This window comes from Athalia rosae, chromosome 6, assembly GCF_917208135.1.
Source record: "Athalia rosae chromosome 6, iyAthRosa1.1, whole genome shotgun sequence".
Lineage (NCBI taxonomy): Eukaryota > Metazoa > Arthropoda > Insecta > Hymenoptera > Athaliidae > Athalia > Athalia rosae.
Genome location: NC_064031.1, coordinates 4,689,425 through 4,704,545, shown reverse-complemented (window position 1 = coordinate 4,704,545; position 15,121 = coordinate 4,689,425). Strand labels below are relative to the sequence as shown.

The 15,121-nt window shown below is 47.3% G+C and overlaps 1 protein-coding gene across 1 annotated transcript in view; it reads left to right on the top strand.

The window, feature by feature from the left end:
* Positions 1-3,066: 3,066 nt before the first annotated feature.
* LOC105687858 (homeotic protein proboscipedia) overlaps positions 3,067-15,121 on the top strand; it is a 30,471-nt gene continuing 18,416 nt past the window's right edge. The window contains exon 1 of the mRNA XM_012403768.2: positions 3,067-5,065. Coding sequence (XP_012259191.2) covers positions 4,462-5,065 — 604 coding nt within the window. The 5' untranslated portion in view covers positions 3,067-4,461. The remainder of the gene's footprint in view (positions 5,066-15,121) is intronic.

Sequence of the window (15,121 nt, the reverse complement as noted above, 5' to 3'; positions counted from 1 at the left end):
TAAAAGAAAAAATAAACTACAATACGAAGTGTGATCTATTTATACCCCCAACACCGACGGGTAGTTTTGACGATACATTATACATCCTTCTAAGAGGCGGCGATGTCAATATATATGCAAACGCCGACATAACGATCTATCGGCACATAAAATATATATATATATATATATACAGGGATAGGTGGTATAGCTTTGAGGGGTGAGGGGAGCCGATGTTGGTAGCTTGGGGAAGCGATGGCAACCGAGGGCTCTCTACACCGAAAGGGAGATGTGGGTGGATGCTGGGGTTATACCGGCGAAGGGCGAAGGGGGGCGGGAGGGGGGGGGGGGGGGGGGGAAAATCGAGAGAAAACTCCGAGCTTAATATAAAACTTCATTTCGCAATCGGTGGCAGGCGTCGAAGAAGAAGAGGCTGACTGCTGCGAGAGCAGCTATAGAAATGCCGGGGAGAAACGAGACGCGGCGCGTACAGTCCCTGTTATACCCATAATATATAAATATATATATTCACAGGAATGTAACATGTATTTCATATAATACACACGGACAACTGTGTACATGTGTTCGAAAAATTGGCACGCCGCAATTCTGAGATTTCGTAAATTCATCGATTATCCGATTATCATAGATCGAATAAAATTTGATGATTTTTTTGTTTTTTCAATTCGAACGTGTTTTTTGCGAAATGATTCCGCAAACGGGAATTGCGAGAGTGAGAGAAAGAGAAATCGAGGTGAATATGTTGCGGGGTACATAGGGGGGAGGGGGTGTATACAGATATTCGCGAAAGAGTATGTAGCCAGAGCTTTTGGAACTGGTGAAGCGCCACCGACCCGGGCGTCACCCACCTCCGCACGGAACGGTGCGCGCCCGCCACATCTGCCGCCAGATTTAACTATACATTACAGACACACGATATGTCAAAGTCCTATACTTCATATCGACTCCGCCATTTATTAAAAGTTCCATCGCACCGACGCCGCTGGCTGTGCCTTCGACACCCACACCCTTCTTCGTTCTCTCTCTGCCGTACTTACCTCATATGCCGGGTATCGCGAAATATATATATATACATATGTATATATGTACAGTGCACGTATATGATGTGTATATACGTATAGTTTTTTCGTTCTTCGTATAAATAAGAATCGTGTGACACGGAAACTTGAGTCGCGAAAAATAAAAATCTAAAAAAACAATGAACGAAAAAGTCACACACCGAATGTATCTGTGATTTCATACTTGGTTCTCGTTATAATTACGTTTATTAATAATTATTACCGCATCAGGATGTGTATTGCGAGTTTCTGCGAATGTGTATCGCGATGTACGAGGTACGTCCTGACCTTGAATCGTACAGAGAACAGAAACGTATGAACGATGATTCGCATGAAAACGATATAAATACAATACGATCAATTGTGCAGGAGTTATTTGTTTCTTGTGTTTGTCGCTTCAGACCTGACACAGACTTTTTAAATAAATTACATTCGGTATTCTGCCGAATCGCCGGTGCAGCTCCTTCGAAATTATATTTCGAATGGTTCTTTTTAAATCTGATTAATAGCTCGGATCAAAGTTGTACTTGAAACCGTGAGTTACGCAGACGGTGAGATAAACGAATATAAAAAACACGAAGAATTTTATTAGCTATCTGCGGAATAAGATTGACGTAAAAACAAAATCGAATACGTTGATGACGTCTACTCGCGCAATTCCCCCCAAGCAATATCCTTGTACGACGTGTACACCCCTGAATATGGAATATCGCTCGTGATGGACCAATCGTGTGAACGAAAGCGGAGAAGGAGAAAAAAAAAAAAACAAGAAAAAAAAAAAAAAACGAAAAATTAGACCCCGTTTCGGTAGTTCCCGGAGCCTCCTATATAATACGGGTAGATTCGGTCGCGTATACAGCGTACATACAGGTATGGATAGACCTATTCCCGTATATGCCTACATGTTTTTTCAGTTGCTCTTTTTTTTTTGTTATTTTTTTTTTTTTTTCAACACCGTTAAAGTTTTCAATCAAACCGCCTGTCTAAATGAGAGCTTCTCCACAAAGCGGATCAGGGTAATCTGTCATCGAGACTGACCCGGCGTGTCTCGGTGACGCCAGCCGGCGCCCACGGCATGGGCGACTAGTCAAACCGTTGGAACCACCATGGCTTACCTTATGCCGATTTACCATCAACGGAGGTAACGCGTATACCCGCGCTTCTATGTGTATATATCCGCACAACCTATACAAATATTAAGTATTCAAATTCGTCTGTCCTTCTCCTCGTGTATATAACGAAGCGTTCAACGTCTTCGTATATTTGTAACTATACCAAAAATCGTTTTACAATTAGTTGAGGACTGATTTTCTACGAACGAGATGACGAAAGATTTAGAGGCGTATGGAAGGGAGGATCGTCCTCGAGTGTAACGTTTCAAAAACAATATTATCCTCGACGGACTCTCTGTGACACAGAATTTGTTCATCGGTCGCGCCGCTGCATCGCATCGCGTGGAATTTGTTGTTATACACTGTACAGTTTTCTGACAAATCGGTTTAGCGGTTGTTTGTTCGGATAATTAGCGAATTATTGTTATTCAATTGAAACGATGGTCCTCCTGGCTATTTCCATCGGTTCGAACATAGGGTTGCTTGCAAGTATATATGTATACGTATGTACGTATGACAGAGATCGAAGTGGTGGGGTGCGAGGGACGCCGCTCAAGCAATCTCAGCTGATCGTTTCAGTTTCATCTCGAAAGTTGCACGCGGTGTTTCTCAGGATTTTTTCGAAGCAATCCTCACTCAATCCAGATATCGATTCAGCGCGGGGAATCGACAATTGATCAATCGCCTATCCCGTGAACGACACGAGTAAAAATTTCTACTTTCCATTGAAATTAAATTGAGTTCGTGTTTCGCACGTTTTCTTCCCCTTCGTCGAAATAATCGAGGGCCGACCGATCAAGAGGATCTCACGACGAAGTGACCAAAGTTGGGGGGGTTGGGGTTTCGATTGGCGAGGTGAAAAATAAACTAAAATTACTCCGGAATCTTACCACCCCGATCGGACGATTGGCGGTAAATTCCCTTCCGCAGGTCTCAGGTGTGTATCCGCACAGTACCGCTGACCGCGTGGTCGAGCACGTGACGACGCCCCCACCCCTAGTTAGGCGTCGGGACGCCGCGCTCGCGCGTCCCGCCCACGTTGTGCGCCCTACGTCGCCGCCGCCCCGGCCACCCTTGCGCCCGACTAACTCCACCGCACAGAGTAGCTCGCTCGCACTCCCGCCGACCGCACCGAAGACTCAAGCCGATCCTCCGAGGCCCTCCGAAGCTTAGCGCGAAGTCCTCTCTCCGTTCGCAGCCCACCAGCAGCCCGCCTACGAAGAGAGGGTTGAGCTCTCCGGATACGACGTCGTTGACGCCATTGGTCCGCTTTCTGGCTCACGTGACCCAACGCGGAGTGCGGTCCTCGGGGTACGGAGAGTGATGAGCGGAGAACGGAGAACGTGCAGCGAAAGAGCGGAGAGCGGAGCGCGGAGAACGGCGACCAGCTCGTAGCTGGTTACCAAAGAAAAGAGACAGCAGTAACAACACCGACTCGTTGCCAACAACGTTCGCGCACGTTAGTGTAAAAAGGTCGCGGCGACGCTTTACATCGGCAACACACTCCCATTCCGTAACCGTTCTTGTTCGCGAGCCAGTCGGATTGGCGGCCGTTCCTCGTGTGCCGATATATATACATACCTGTAACTACCATGAGTTGTTGATTGTGCGTCAATGTTGTCGAATATTGTTCGCGATCGGTATCGGGATGAATATCGTCGCAAAGTGTCAGTGCGCAACGTTCTCGATATCTTGATCGGTTGTTCCGATCATCGAAATCGGTCGATCGGTTGAATATATATTAATCCGGTCACACACCGATCCACCGAATTAACCAATCACCGTCGCATGCACAGTGAATCCGGGTGTACAGTGAAAATAATTCAGTTGTATCGTCGATTCTTTGAGTGATTTTTTTTTTTTTGTTTTTTCTTACCCTTCATGTGATTTTCTACGTTCGTCGTCCACCCTCCCGATCTCATTCTATTCCAGATTCGTGTCCGATCGGAATCTTGACACTCGACCTCGGGTTATCGGCGAAGTAAAAAAAAAACCAAAAGAAAAAATAATCGTGTTAAAATAACGTCGATCATGCGATCCTCTTCGGGGGTGCGGGGCCGCTCCTCGCTCAACGGCGGCGGAGTGATGATAATCGCTATCGCCGTTCGTTTGTCATGAGGTATTGTGATTTGGCTCGCGAAGAATTTCTTCGGCAGCCAATCGTCGGTGGTGAAAGATAAATAACGATTGATATCGAATAAAAAAAAAAAAAAAAAAAAAAGAAAACAAGGGTCTCGTTACACCGCAGCAAATTAACAAAAGTGAGTGTTTTACGGTGGATCCGCATTCCCATGCGCGATAAGCAGGGCCCCGCGGTGCACCACCAGGAGCTTCTGCACCACCAGGGGCTGCTGCACCACCAGAATCACAATCAAGAAGTTCAACGTCTGCAGCACCACCAGCTCAACGATCAAGGCCAGTTGCAACTGCGGGCCCATCTTCAGGGGCTTACGGTCGACGAGAAGGATCTGATAATCGGCGGGAAGACGAGGTCGCCAACTCCAGTCCTGGCTAACGACGGATGCGGTGGTACCGCCACCGGTGGAGGTGGTGGTTTCTGGTTGGCATCGGTTGCCGCGGGGGCTGGTTCCGGGGCCGTTTTGCCGCCCCACGGGGCCCACCCCGCCATGGATCCGAGCTGCGGCCCCGCCGAAACCGGCTTCATAAACAGTCAGCCGTCTATGGCGGAATTCATGACCGCCTTGCCTCAGCTCGGGGGCGACGGGCCCCTCCAGCATTCCCCCGGTACGGGGGGACCGATGAGCCCGAATTCCCATCACCCCGGCTACCACGCCATGATGGACCCGCACGGAGTCGCCGATCCCACCGGCGTTAACGTACCCGAGTATCCCTGGATGAAGGAGAAAAAAACGACGAGAAAAAACAGTCAGCAAGGTAAGAATGTCCGCGGAGTCCAAGCGGGTATCTGGGTCCTTGAAATGTGTGTGTATCCTTCGGGCGTGTATTATTATGCGGTGGTTCGTAGCTTGCCGCAGTGCGTGTCGAAGGTACCTTGGAGTATTTCCGGTCGCCGTTCTTTCGGTGTTACGTGCTTTCAACTATGGCGGCGGCTAGTAATAACAACGCGCGAACTGTGCGGGATATTCCATTAACGAAATCTAAAAATCGGACGTCGGCTTGCGGAGAACTGAGAAAATTTCACAACGATAAAACTGACGCCGATCTTCGGCGACGATAAAAATTATTCTAACCGTTGAGAAATTCGGACGAACCAGATTCGTGTGGTTTTTTCTGTTGCTTTTTTTTTTTTTTTTTTTTGTTTTCGAGCTTCCCTCTCCCTCTTCGCGTGTAACCTGAAGAGGAGAACACCGAGGTACGGTATCAACCGGGCGGAATGATTACGACTCGCGTATAAACGTCGGAATATTATAATACGTTGTGTACCGTGGGTAACGTATAATCAGCGATATACGCGGAAGACTCTGACCGGCGCCCTTGATGGATACCACGATCTAGAGGCGGCGGATAATCAGATTGACCGTCTAGAGGACATCCTATATACACGCTGGAGTTGCGTATATAATACATTTTTAACGAAAACGCGAAGCCTTCGGGATTATAATTCCATGATAATTTTCATTTTTGTTCGGATTATTTTTCAAGGATACATGAATATATGTGTATACCTATAGGTGTACAATCCAATGGTAATTACGAGAGTAGTTAGATTTAAATACAGAAAAATAACTCGAAAAACTTTCAGCGAAACCTCCACTTTGTGGGAGTGAAAAAAGAAAAAAAAAAAAAACACCTTAAAACATGTATTTCGATCCGAAATTTCGGACTGACCGGGTAATAATTATACACCAAGCTTCGCGATTTGAAACCCTGAATAATTTTTTTGCTCGTAATTGCTTGAAATGAAATGGCGAATTTATTTAATCGCGAAATATAGAAAAATGAGCTTAGATATTAATTTCCTAAATACAACGAAACGACGATATATATTACCGAGGAGTTGGTCATTTCAGTTTCAAATTATCGTAAACTTGACACCCCTTCCGGCGGGTACAGGGGCTGATGAAAATTCTTGCCACGTACGTATTCCTTTGGTTCGCAAACTCCGCGGGGTGCCAAAGTGTGTATAACCGTCGGCTAATGACAGTTTCCGACACTCCTTTTCGACCGAACGAATCGAATCCCCCGCACATCTGGAGAACATATAACGACGAGAGAAAAACCGCATAGTTTTCCCATCATTTGCAAACATTTGGCACCAAATTATGGTATCTCATTTCTTAAAAATATCCCGCGGCGGTGTAACGATCACCATCTGCACGTACATATACTGACCGTACAGCGGTCGCACGCTGCGTTACAACTGCGTGCAAAACCCTTACTTGCACTTTCTTTCGCCATTTTTCGAACGAATCGCCCAAAAAAAGAACGGAAATTCGGCGATTCTACTACCGTCCGAAAATACGAAACGAAGCATTTTTTTTTTTTACGATACGTCGGAGTTTACGCGCGTTCGCGACGTATCGACGGGTCGAACGAGCGAACGAAAGTGGCGTGTAATCATTGCTGGGGGAATTTGAAAATTTATCTGCCGAACGACGGCCTTCGAGTAGGACCTACTTTGCCGGGTTATTAAAATTCCCCGATCGTATACGCGAAACCCGGTATACCGCTCACGCGGAATAACGTTCGAAACGCATATCGGGGGGGTGGTGGTGGAGAGAGTCGGTATAGTTCCTACCGTCCCACACGTCGCAGTTAGGGACCACCCCTGAGGGACGGCGGGTATCGGCGACTCGTTTTCCGCTAACTTGTTGACTATTGTTGGCCCATCGAGGACACCGATAAATCTGCGAAGCGGTCTCCGGGCCGCGCGAGTAGAAGGAGAAACGCGACAGCCGGCGGCACGCTTTCGTTTCGGCTCGCGGGGGTTCGCTTACGCTTATACAGGATAGGATAGGATAGGGCGGCAGAGAACCCGGCGTACGGTTATTTCGCGGCTGTATAAACGGCCCGACGTCGGGGCGCGAGCTCCCGCTTCGCCGTTTCTGGAAGGGGTTTTACGACTCCGTCGAGGACCGACGAGGGGGGCGCGGGGGGGAGGGGGGGGACCCCGAGGGTCGACGTTTAAACGACGAGCGGTTTCGCGTTGCGGTGACAATTTAACGACAGACGATACGTATGTACGTACACGTGTAGGTATACGTATACACGTAGTTTTCCCCGCGTAAGGCGCGGGACACACCGGGCGAAGGGAAGATTAAGTATTTGGCAGGAAGGTTAACCGGGCGCCGGCCGGCGGTAACACGCGGAATCATCTGTAAATTGAGCGTCGGGGTAGCGGCGGGTGGCGTCGGGACGCCCATAACTCAGCCGCGAACCCGCAACCCGCGAGCAGCAGAAACGCGCGTAAAATGGACGAGGACGAGGTCGGTCGTACGTACGTCGCGTACCTACTCCCGCAACCCGTTACACGGTATCCTTATCGTACTCGTTCGCTGACCGCACCGTAACCGACTCCGTTTTCGCATGGGCGGTTCGCGCGTACCCCGGCCTTTCGCACAACGCGAATAAACGTGATTTGCGGGTTGAAAACCGCAAATCATATTATACGTGTAAAACCGTTGCGGTTCGCTTGTCAAACCGCGTTGTCGGTCAGATTCTTATCGAGAATGTTGATGAAATTTTAGAGAATATATTTTCGAAAATCTCTCACCTTATATTATGCTACGTAGATATCGCTGTACCTACACTGCACCGTGCAGTCGTGTACGAGGTATATTTCATTCGTTGCATAATAAATATGGTGGACAGTGATGGATTCGGCCTGTACCGTTACAGTTGTGGGAACTTATCGTTGCGGTGTAGATAAAGAGTCCGAAGTATCCTGGTACGGGGGGGACAAAAAAAAAAAAAAATTCATTTTCATATTTTTAATAAAGCAAAATCATGTGCAGGGGACGGGCGAGTTTTTGCAATCGCTCGACCAATGGTCTACGTTACGCCGGCTCCGACGTATACGGTCGGTACTACTTGAAATTTCAGAGTATTACCGCGTTATGGTATATAAATAGGTGTTACAGGTATACACACCTCGTACGCTTACCGCGCTTAATTTATCGGATTGAATTAAAGACCTGTCATTGATTAATACGCGCGATTTTACGTATACGCTCCGCACGACTTGATCGAGGTTTATATATTCTATAGATAAATAGAAATACAGTACGTAGTATACGTGTGTGAAAGCCGAGGATTGCAATTTTGTGGCCTACCGTAACGTGAAATCGTGAAATTGAGAAATCAAACTAATTTATCTAGTCACGCTTACGGTAAGTTTCCTACAGTTTCTGCTGTAATCGCGTAACGAGTGATTTGACGTCGATAAAGCGCTGTGAAAAATTTAGCGAAAAAATATAACGACGCGCATTCGGACGCGATATAATATAAGTAGCTCCATCTTTAACCAGCTGCAGCTGCCGTTCGGTTACTCGACCGGATAATTCCTTCCTTCATTTTTACATCCTCGTAATTACAACGATACGTCACGAATGATACATTCAAAAAGTTTCGGGCTGCCCGACCGCGTCGCATTGTCGAAAGTTTTCCGCAATCTTCGAAGATAACGGAAATGTTTTTTTTTTGCGCAAATTAGCGTCCAACCTGAAAATTGCGAGAAAATTAGAGTTTTTGAGATGAAAGAAAAAAAAAAACCAATATATTCCATTCGTTGTAACAAAGTGTAGCGAATGGCGCGAAAGAAATCTTCACCGCAAACCGTGCGGTGCACCTCACGGTTCGAACAACGACTCGGAGACGCGATTCTAAATAGCCACGATGTTTTCGCTGGAGGGTTAAAACTTCCCGTCTGATTAATAATCTCCCCAGTCCCGTCTCCTCGGTGGTATCAAATTCCAATCTGTTACATCGGCCCGTCCTTGTCCGCGTTTCGGGGTCTTCGGCGGCGTATTATGCGAAGGTGGTTTCGGTTCGGCGTATCAGCGCCCAGCTTCCGAGCTGGGCAAGGTATACCTATAGCCGATAATGGCGGTTATAGGGGAGTCCTGATTAGCCGAGTTATTTGCCAAGAGGCTAGGCAACTGATGTCTATACTTGACGGTAATTCTTGGCGGTCGTTGACAAAAAGCTTGATTCCTCGGCTGTTTTTTGCTACGCCTTGTTCCGGGCGTCTCATCAGTCACCGCGGCAACGGAGCCGGCAGCTGAGGCGTCGGCGTCGCCGTTGAGGCTGAGGCGTCTAACCCCCGCCGCCGCCGACGACTCTCAGACACCCTCGGACGCCCGATGTGTCAATTAATCCCCTGCATCCCCGGGGGGATCAACGTTAGCCGGACCACTCACGGCGGCGCAACGGTAACCCCTGTACGACTCCTCGTGTCCCTCGGACGTCATAGTTTTGCCTCCTTATATATTTCAGCTCGTCACGTCGGACGAAAGTCGCTCGACCGTTCCGCACGGTGTACGGTACACGGCTGATTTTAGTCCGTTGATAAAACCGTGATCGAAAAACCGCCGGGCTGAACGGAAGATAGGAAGGGAAAAGGCGAAGGGAAAGAACGAGCGAGGAGAGCATCTAATTTAAAGATTCGTCGGCGAGTAAATCCTTCGCAAATTAGAGATTGCTCCTCCCCAGATCGAATTTCTGTTCCAAAATGTAGCGGTAGTGGTCTCGGTTTTCCAGTATTCACTCCATATACACACGTATACGTATACGGAACGCTTCGAGATGGTCGCGGAATAGATTGGGTTAAAAATATCTCGGCGATCTTCGTCAGCGTCGAATGAGCAGCGAGCGTATCATCCGCTCGGTATTTTCCTTCGTCCGGATCGGCTGCTCGGGCGCGTCCTTTTCGCGGATCGGTTATATCGCGTGGGTACGCGCGTATACCAGACCCAGTCGAAAGGGAAGGATGCGGAAGGAGTGGACGGGGGAGGGTTCGGAGAACCGGAGGAAGGACTATCTCGTTCACCCGTTCCCCCGAACGTCCGATAATTTAGGCGAGAGGGAAGCGACAGCGATGCAGCGCCGAGTATCCCCGGCCCAACCAACCAGGAACTTGATAGCTTGATTCTCTAACGTCGACCTACATAAACCTCCCTATCTACACCTCGTCGTGAATATCCCTACCGGTGGGACAACCGGCCGAAAGTTAGCCAGATCCGCTCAAATTTGAATTCAACCGCGATTGACAGAGATCCGGACGATTTCAAAGTCGAACAAACTTTCACCCCTCGGTCGTGTGTGTCCGCCGAAGGAGGTTTTCACCCGTACCGAAAGAAAAATAGAAAAAGTTGCCACCAAATTTTCGTCTCGTGTATATGGAAAACAAAGCATCGTGTATTTTTATTTATTTATTTATTTATTTTTGTTAGCGTGTTTTTCGCATAGGAAGAAACGCTGCCTAAGCAGTATCAGTATCATGCAAATATAGGAGCGCTATACGGGTATTGTACACGTAAGCGAATATATATATATATATATACGGAGTCCGCGTTTCCCCTGCGAAAAATAATAAACATGGAATAACAAATTGATAATCTGCTACCCCATAACCATACGCATATTTTCAACTAAATCTGTGGCTCGACGCTGAAAGAAGTTTCCTCGCTCGTTGTCGCGCCAAATGGGACGCTATAAAAGTGTAGGCTGCCCCTTCGCCACCCTGCAGTCTTATACACCAGCTCTCTGTATTCCCCCCCCGTTTTTCTTCTCTCTCTCGCTCTTTCACTTCTTCGAAATCTGGTTTTATCTAGACAGGAGCGGGGAAAGCTTACCGAGGACCACGGCTATTCGCCCTCGCGAATTCCACGCTCGTAGAACCGGAAGCAACTTTAACTAATAATCCGATAGATCGCCGGATTCGCTTCGTAACGTATAAAATAACGTATACTATAAAAAAAAATTGAAAATTCAACTCTCTGATGATTTTTTTCACGCTCAAACCGGCTAAAAAAAAAAAGATAGAAAACCACGAACCGTCTACCGGCCGTTTTCTGCGTTAATAATAATTTTATGTAAATGTTTTTCACCGCGGCGTTGCCGTGAGGTCGGAAAACGGAAGGATCAGCGCGCGTAGGAAGAGAAAAGAAAAAAAAAAAGAAGGAACGCTGCAGCTGAACGCGTCGCGAATCTCGGGGTTCTGATTCTCCTAGCCGCGGTTTTCTCCACGCATTTAGATGAGATTGTAGCATGTATAATATGTGCGTATACATATACATACATATAGGTATACGTATACGTACGTACTTCGCGGCAGGAGGGTGAAAAAAAGAAGAGAGAGAGAGAGAGAGAGAGATGTTTTCGGATGGGTTCCTATATCTGTTACTTTAGTCACTCGTAAAAGGGAAGTAGGTGTAAAAATTTGCAGGGAGGTTGAGTAATAGCGTATGCAGAGGGGATTTCGTGGCAGTCTTTGAAATAGGATGTAACGTTGGCTGGTGATGGTGGTTTGTATAACTACGCGGTGGTATGGGTGTATACGCCGGGTTGAGGATCGTATAACGGTTTGTTACGTCGTAGAGTAAACTGAAATCAACCTAAAAATCGCTGAACCAGAAGGACGAGAGTCGGGAGGCTAGAAAATCACAGCCAGTCAAAATAACATTTCGTTTTCTCTCAATAAATTTTCATCTCTTTCCCCGCAACGCCCGTGAATCCCTATACCGCACCTACCGGATACGTACGCCGGCGTATGTTCGACGAATTTTCATCCGGAAGGTAGAGAAAAAAAAAAAGTGAAAATAACAAAAGTCTTCGGTGTCACGTTACCTCAATTATTTTAATTGTACGAATAACACGGAGACGATTTTCTACTTTCTCAAAGTTTCACCGCGTTTATTTCTGCTTTGGAACTGTTTTTTTTTTTTTTTTTTTTTATTTTTTTTTTTTTCTCATCATATTCCGCGCGCTCCCAGGAACGAGGACGTACAACTCGCAGCTTTCGAAGATATAAACGTACATACGTGCGGTAAGAAAAAAAATTTTTGCGCGCGAAGGTTTCACACGGATATATCATAGTGTGTAAAAATAATTATTCTTCGCACAATACATCCATGCATCGTTATTGGTCTTTCGACTGGAATTGGGGACAATTTTTTTTTTTCAGTTTTTCTCAACTTATACACTATTTTTTATCTATCTGTTCTTCGCTTTTGCCTGCACTTAACTTTATCGGTAACGGAGACCCCGTCACCGCCATTGTAATTACATCTATTTTTAAACAGACAGCGGCTAAGCTAATGGCCAACTTCCATTCGATTATTGTTTTCGAACTCAATATAGTTCCTGTCCTTTCAATATGCGTGCGCTCGTCAGATACGTGGCAACGGCCTCAGTAAAACCATCAATTACATAACTCGCAACGGCACGGTAACTGTAGCGAAAATGTACACGAACTTCGATGTAACGTATCTAATCGTGCGGTCCAGTCGGTGCGTCGATCTGATCGAATTATTTATTTTTTTTTTCTTGCTACGAAAATCAAAACGATTACAATCATCTTCATCCCTAACTTCAAAAATAATTTCAATAAAATTCAGGTACTCGTAGAATCTGGAAGATACATACGTCGAAAATATACAGCTAAGCTATACACATCGAAGTGCGAGTGCAAATATTATTTTCATCGTGTAGTATAAAGTAAACATGTAGAAAACAAGAACACTTTATACATATCACGTGTACCCATACCATACACGCGTACAACGGAGTTAATAACGAAGAAAACACTTACGGAAAAATCGAAGGCAATTTGTAATTCCGCCGACAGTAAACGCCGATCGATCCCGTGGATTCCCTGAACGCGTGACATCGGAGTGGACATGTCATTCGTAATGCGTATCGGTTATACAGGGTTACTTATGTACGCGACGCCGGTGTACGAGTATTAATGCGAACAAAAAAAAAAAAAAAGGACGTATGATATTTATTATCGATCCCGTTTCCGATTCGTCGGCCTATCGGGACACGACGTCCACCTTCGGTCGGTGGTGGTTGGACTTCAACCCCCGCGCGACCGAAACTTCGTTTTGCAGCCGCGGAAGAAACTCCCGAATTTCCAAACAGCGGCGGCAGCAGAAGCAGAAGCAAGCTAATGAATCGCTGGACTGGGACTGTTTATAAACCGTTTAACCGTTGGCAGCTACGCACCGGCAACAACCGTTGCGAGGTGGTCGCGTTTCGCCGGTGGTAGGTATATACGGTGGTACGTAGCGGCGGGCAATGGTTACGGCCAAAGAGGAAGGGAGGCAGAAGAGGCGAGGGGAGAGAAAACGGGGGTGGGTTGCGTTCGCGAGAGGGAGGGTAGTGATGGATGGACGCGGACAGGTCGCGGAACTCCGCACCCCCCCGCCCTCCCTCCCCCCTCCCCCGAGGACCAGACCTACAATTATATATTATTTATGAATATTATTTACATACATCAGACGTGTAAGGTACAACGGGGGAACGGTTGATCCTTGAGTCCTGCCGCGGACGTGGGTCGACCTTTCCCCCCCTCTTCGTCTTCACCTTCGGGGTTCGGGATCAATTGAATTCGATCGTTTTTCAACCGTTATTGTATTTTCCGTTTGGATTTTTATCGCTGACGATTAGTGTAGCGGAGTTTTATCGCACGGCGAACTTGTCGTTATAAATCGTCGGATCCTTCCTATTCAAAGGTTCTCGCATTTTTATACTCTATGGGATTACCGGCCTTACCCTTAGCTGACTCTGCAGGTTCGTTTGAAACGGCGCGAAAGGTGAGCAACGGCAAAGATGCGGCGTCAGAATTCACAATCGGAATCACAAACACCGTTAATTGTATACGTATGTATGTATACCATAAGCAACGAAAATTTTTGCGACTTACTCGAGATCATTCTAAACCGTGATTTGCGATCTCGATTTTACGATTAACAAGTCGTCGTACGCGTACGTTCATTGAAACCGACATTCCCGCATCGGTGGTTATTAAAAATCCTCCTCTGCACGGTTCGCTGAATCAAAAATTTTCAAAGTGACTTTGCGTTTGACAAGTTATAAAACTGTTGGCGCTTGTATCACGTGTACACGTCGGACGGTCGCCGTAGCGAAATACAACGGCCGCTGATAAATCGTTTACGGGGAGTAATCACGGTGTAGCCTGAAATGTTTTTCTAGCCTTTCGTAAATCTTTCGCGAGACTGCGACGCAGTCGAGTCGCGGCTATACCCCGCTGGTGACCCGACGCGGCCAGAGAGTACAGTCGCATTCTTTTTATCGCTACCGTCTGCGTCCATCCGTGGTGCATTACACACGGAGGCCCACCGTCGTCGTCGCCTCCACCCCCCTCCACCACCCCCCTCCGCCCTTTATATTAAAAATGAACTGTCGCTTCCACTGACGACGTCGACGGGTATTTGACTGTACTACCGCTTTTATTTGATAAATCGCAGAACGACCTCCTCTTTTGGTCATCTGAATTTCTAATGCATTATTTTCCCCAGGTCGTGCCGTCCGCCCGACTACGTCGAATGCCACGCTAGGGTGAGGCTTTAGGATGCAGAGGGTGCAGAGGAGACGGTGAGGGGTGGCTTCGCGGTAACGCGGGAGGTAGCGATGGAACGAGCGAAACCAGCGGCGTTCGAGGGGCGGCGGCGGGGGGGGACACTTCCCCTTTTTAGTCGGGCCCCCCCCTTGACACCCGCGCCACCCTTGCCACCCTCTCTCTCTCTCGCTCTCTCGCTCTCTCTCGTTTTCTGTAGCTGGGGCTCCGTAACCGCGCGGCAGTTCCTTCAACCCCGTACTCATCTCCATAATTTGTCATTATGATATTATTACGCCGAGACGTGGATGTTTGGCTTCCTTGATATCGTTGTCGTATGAGCCACTCAACTTGTTAATATATTAATAGGGAACGTCTTAGCGGGACCGAGGTATTCACGTACACGTGGAACGCAGCGTGTATCGCTTTACGTGTGGTACGCGGCGGTG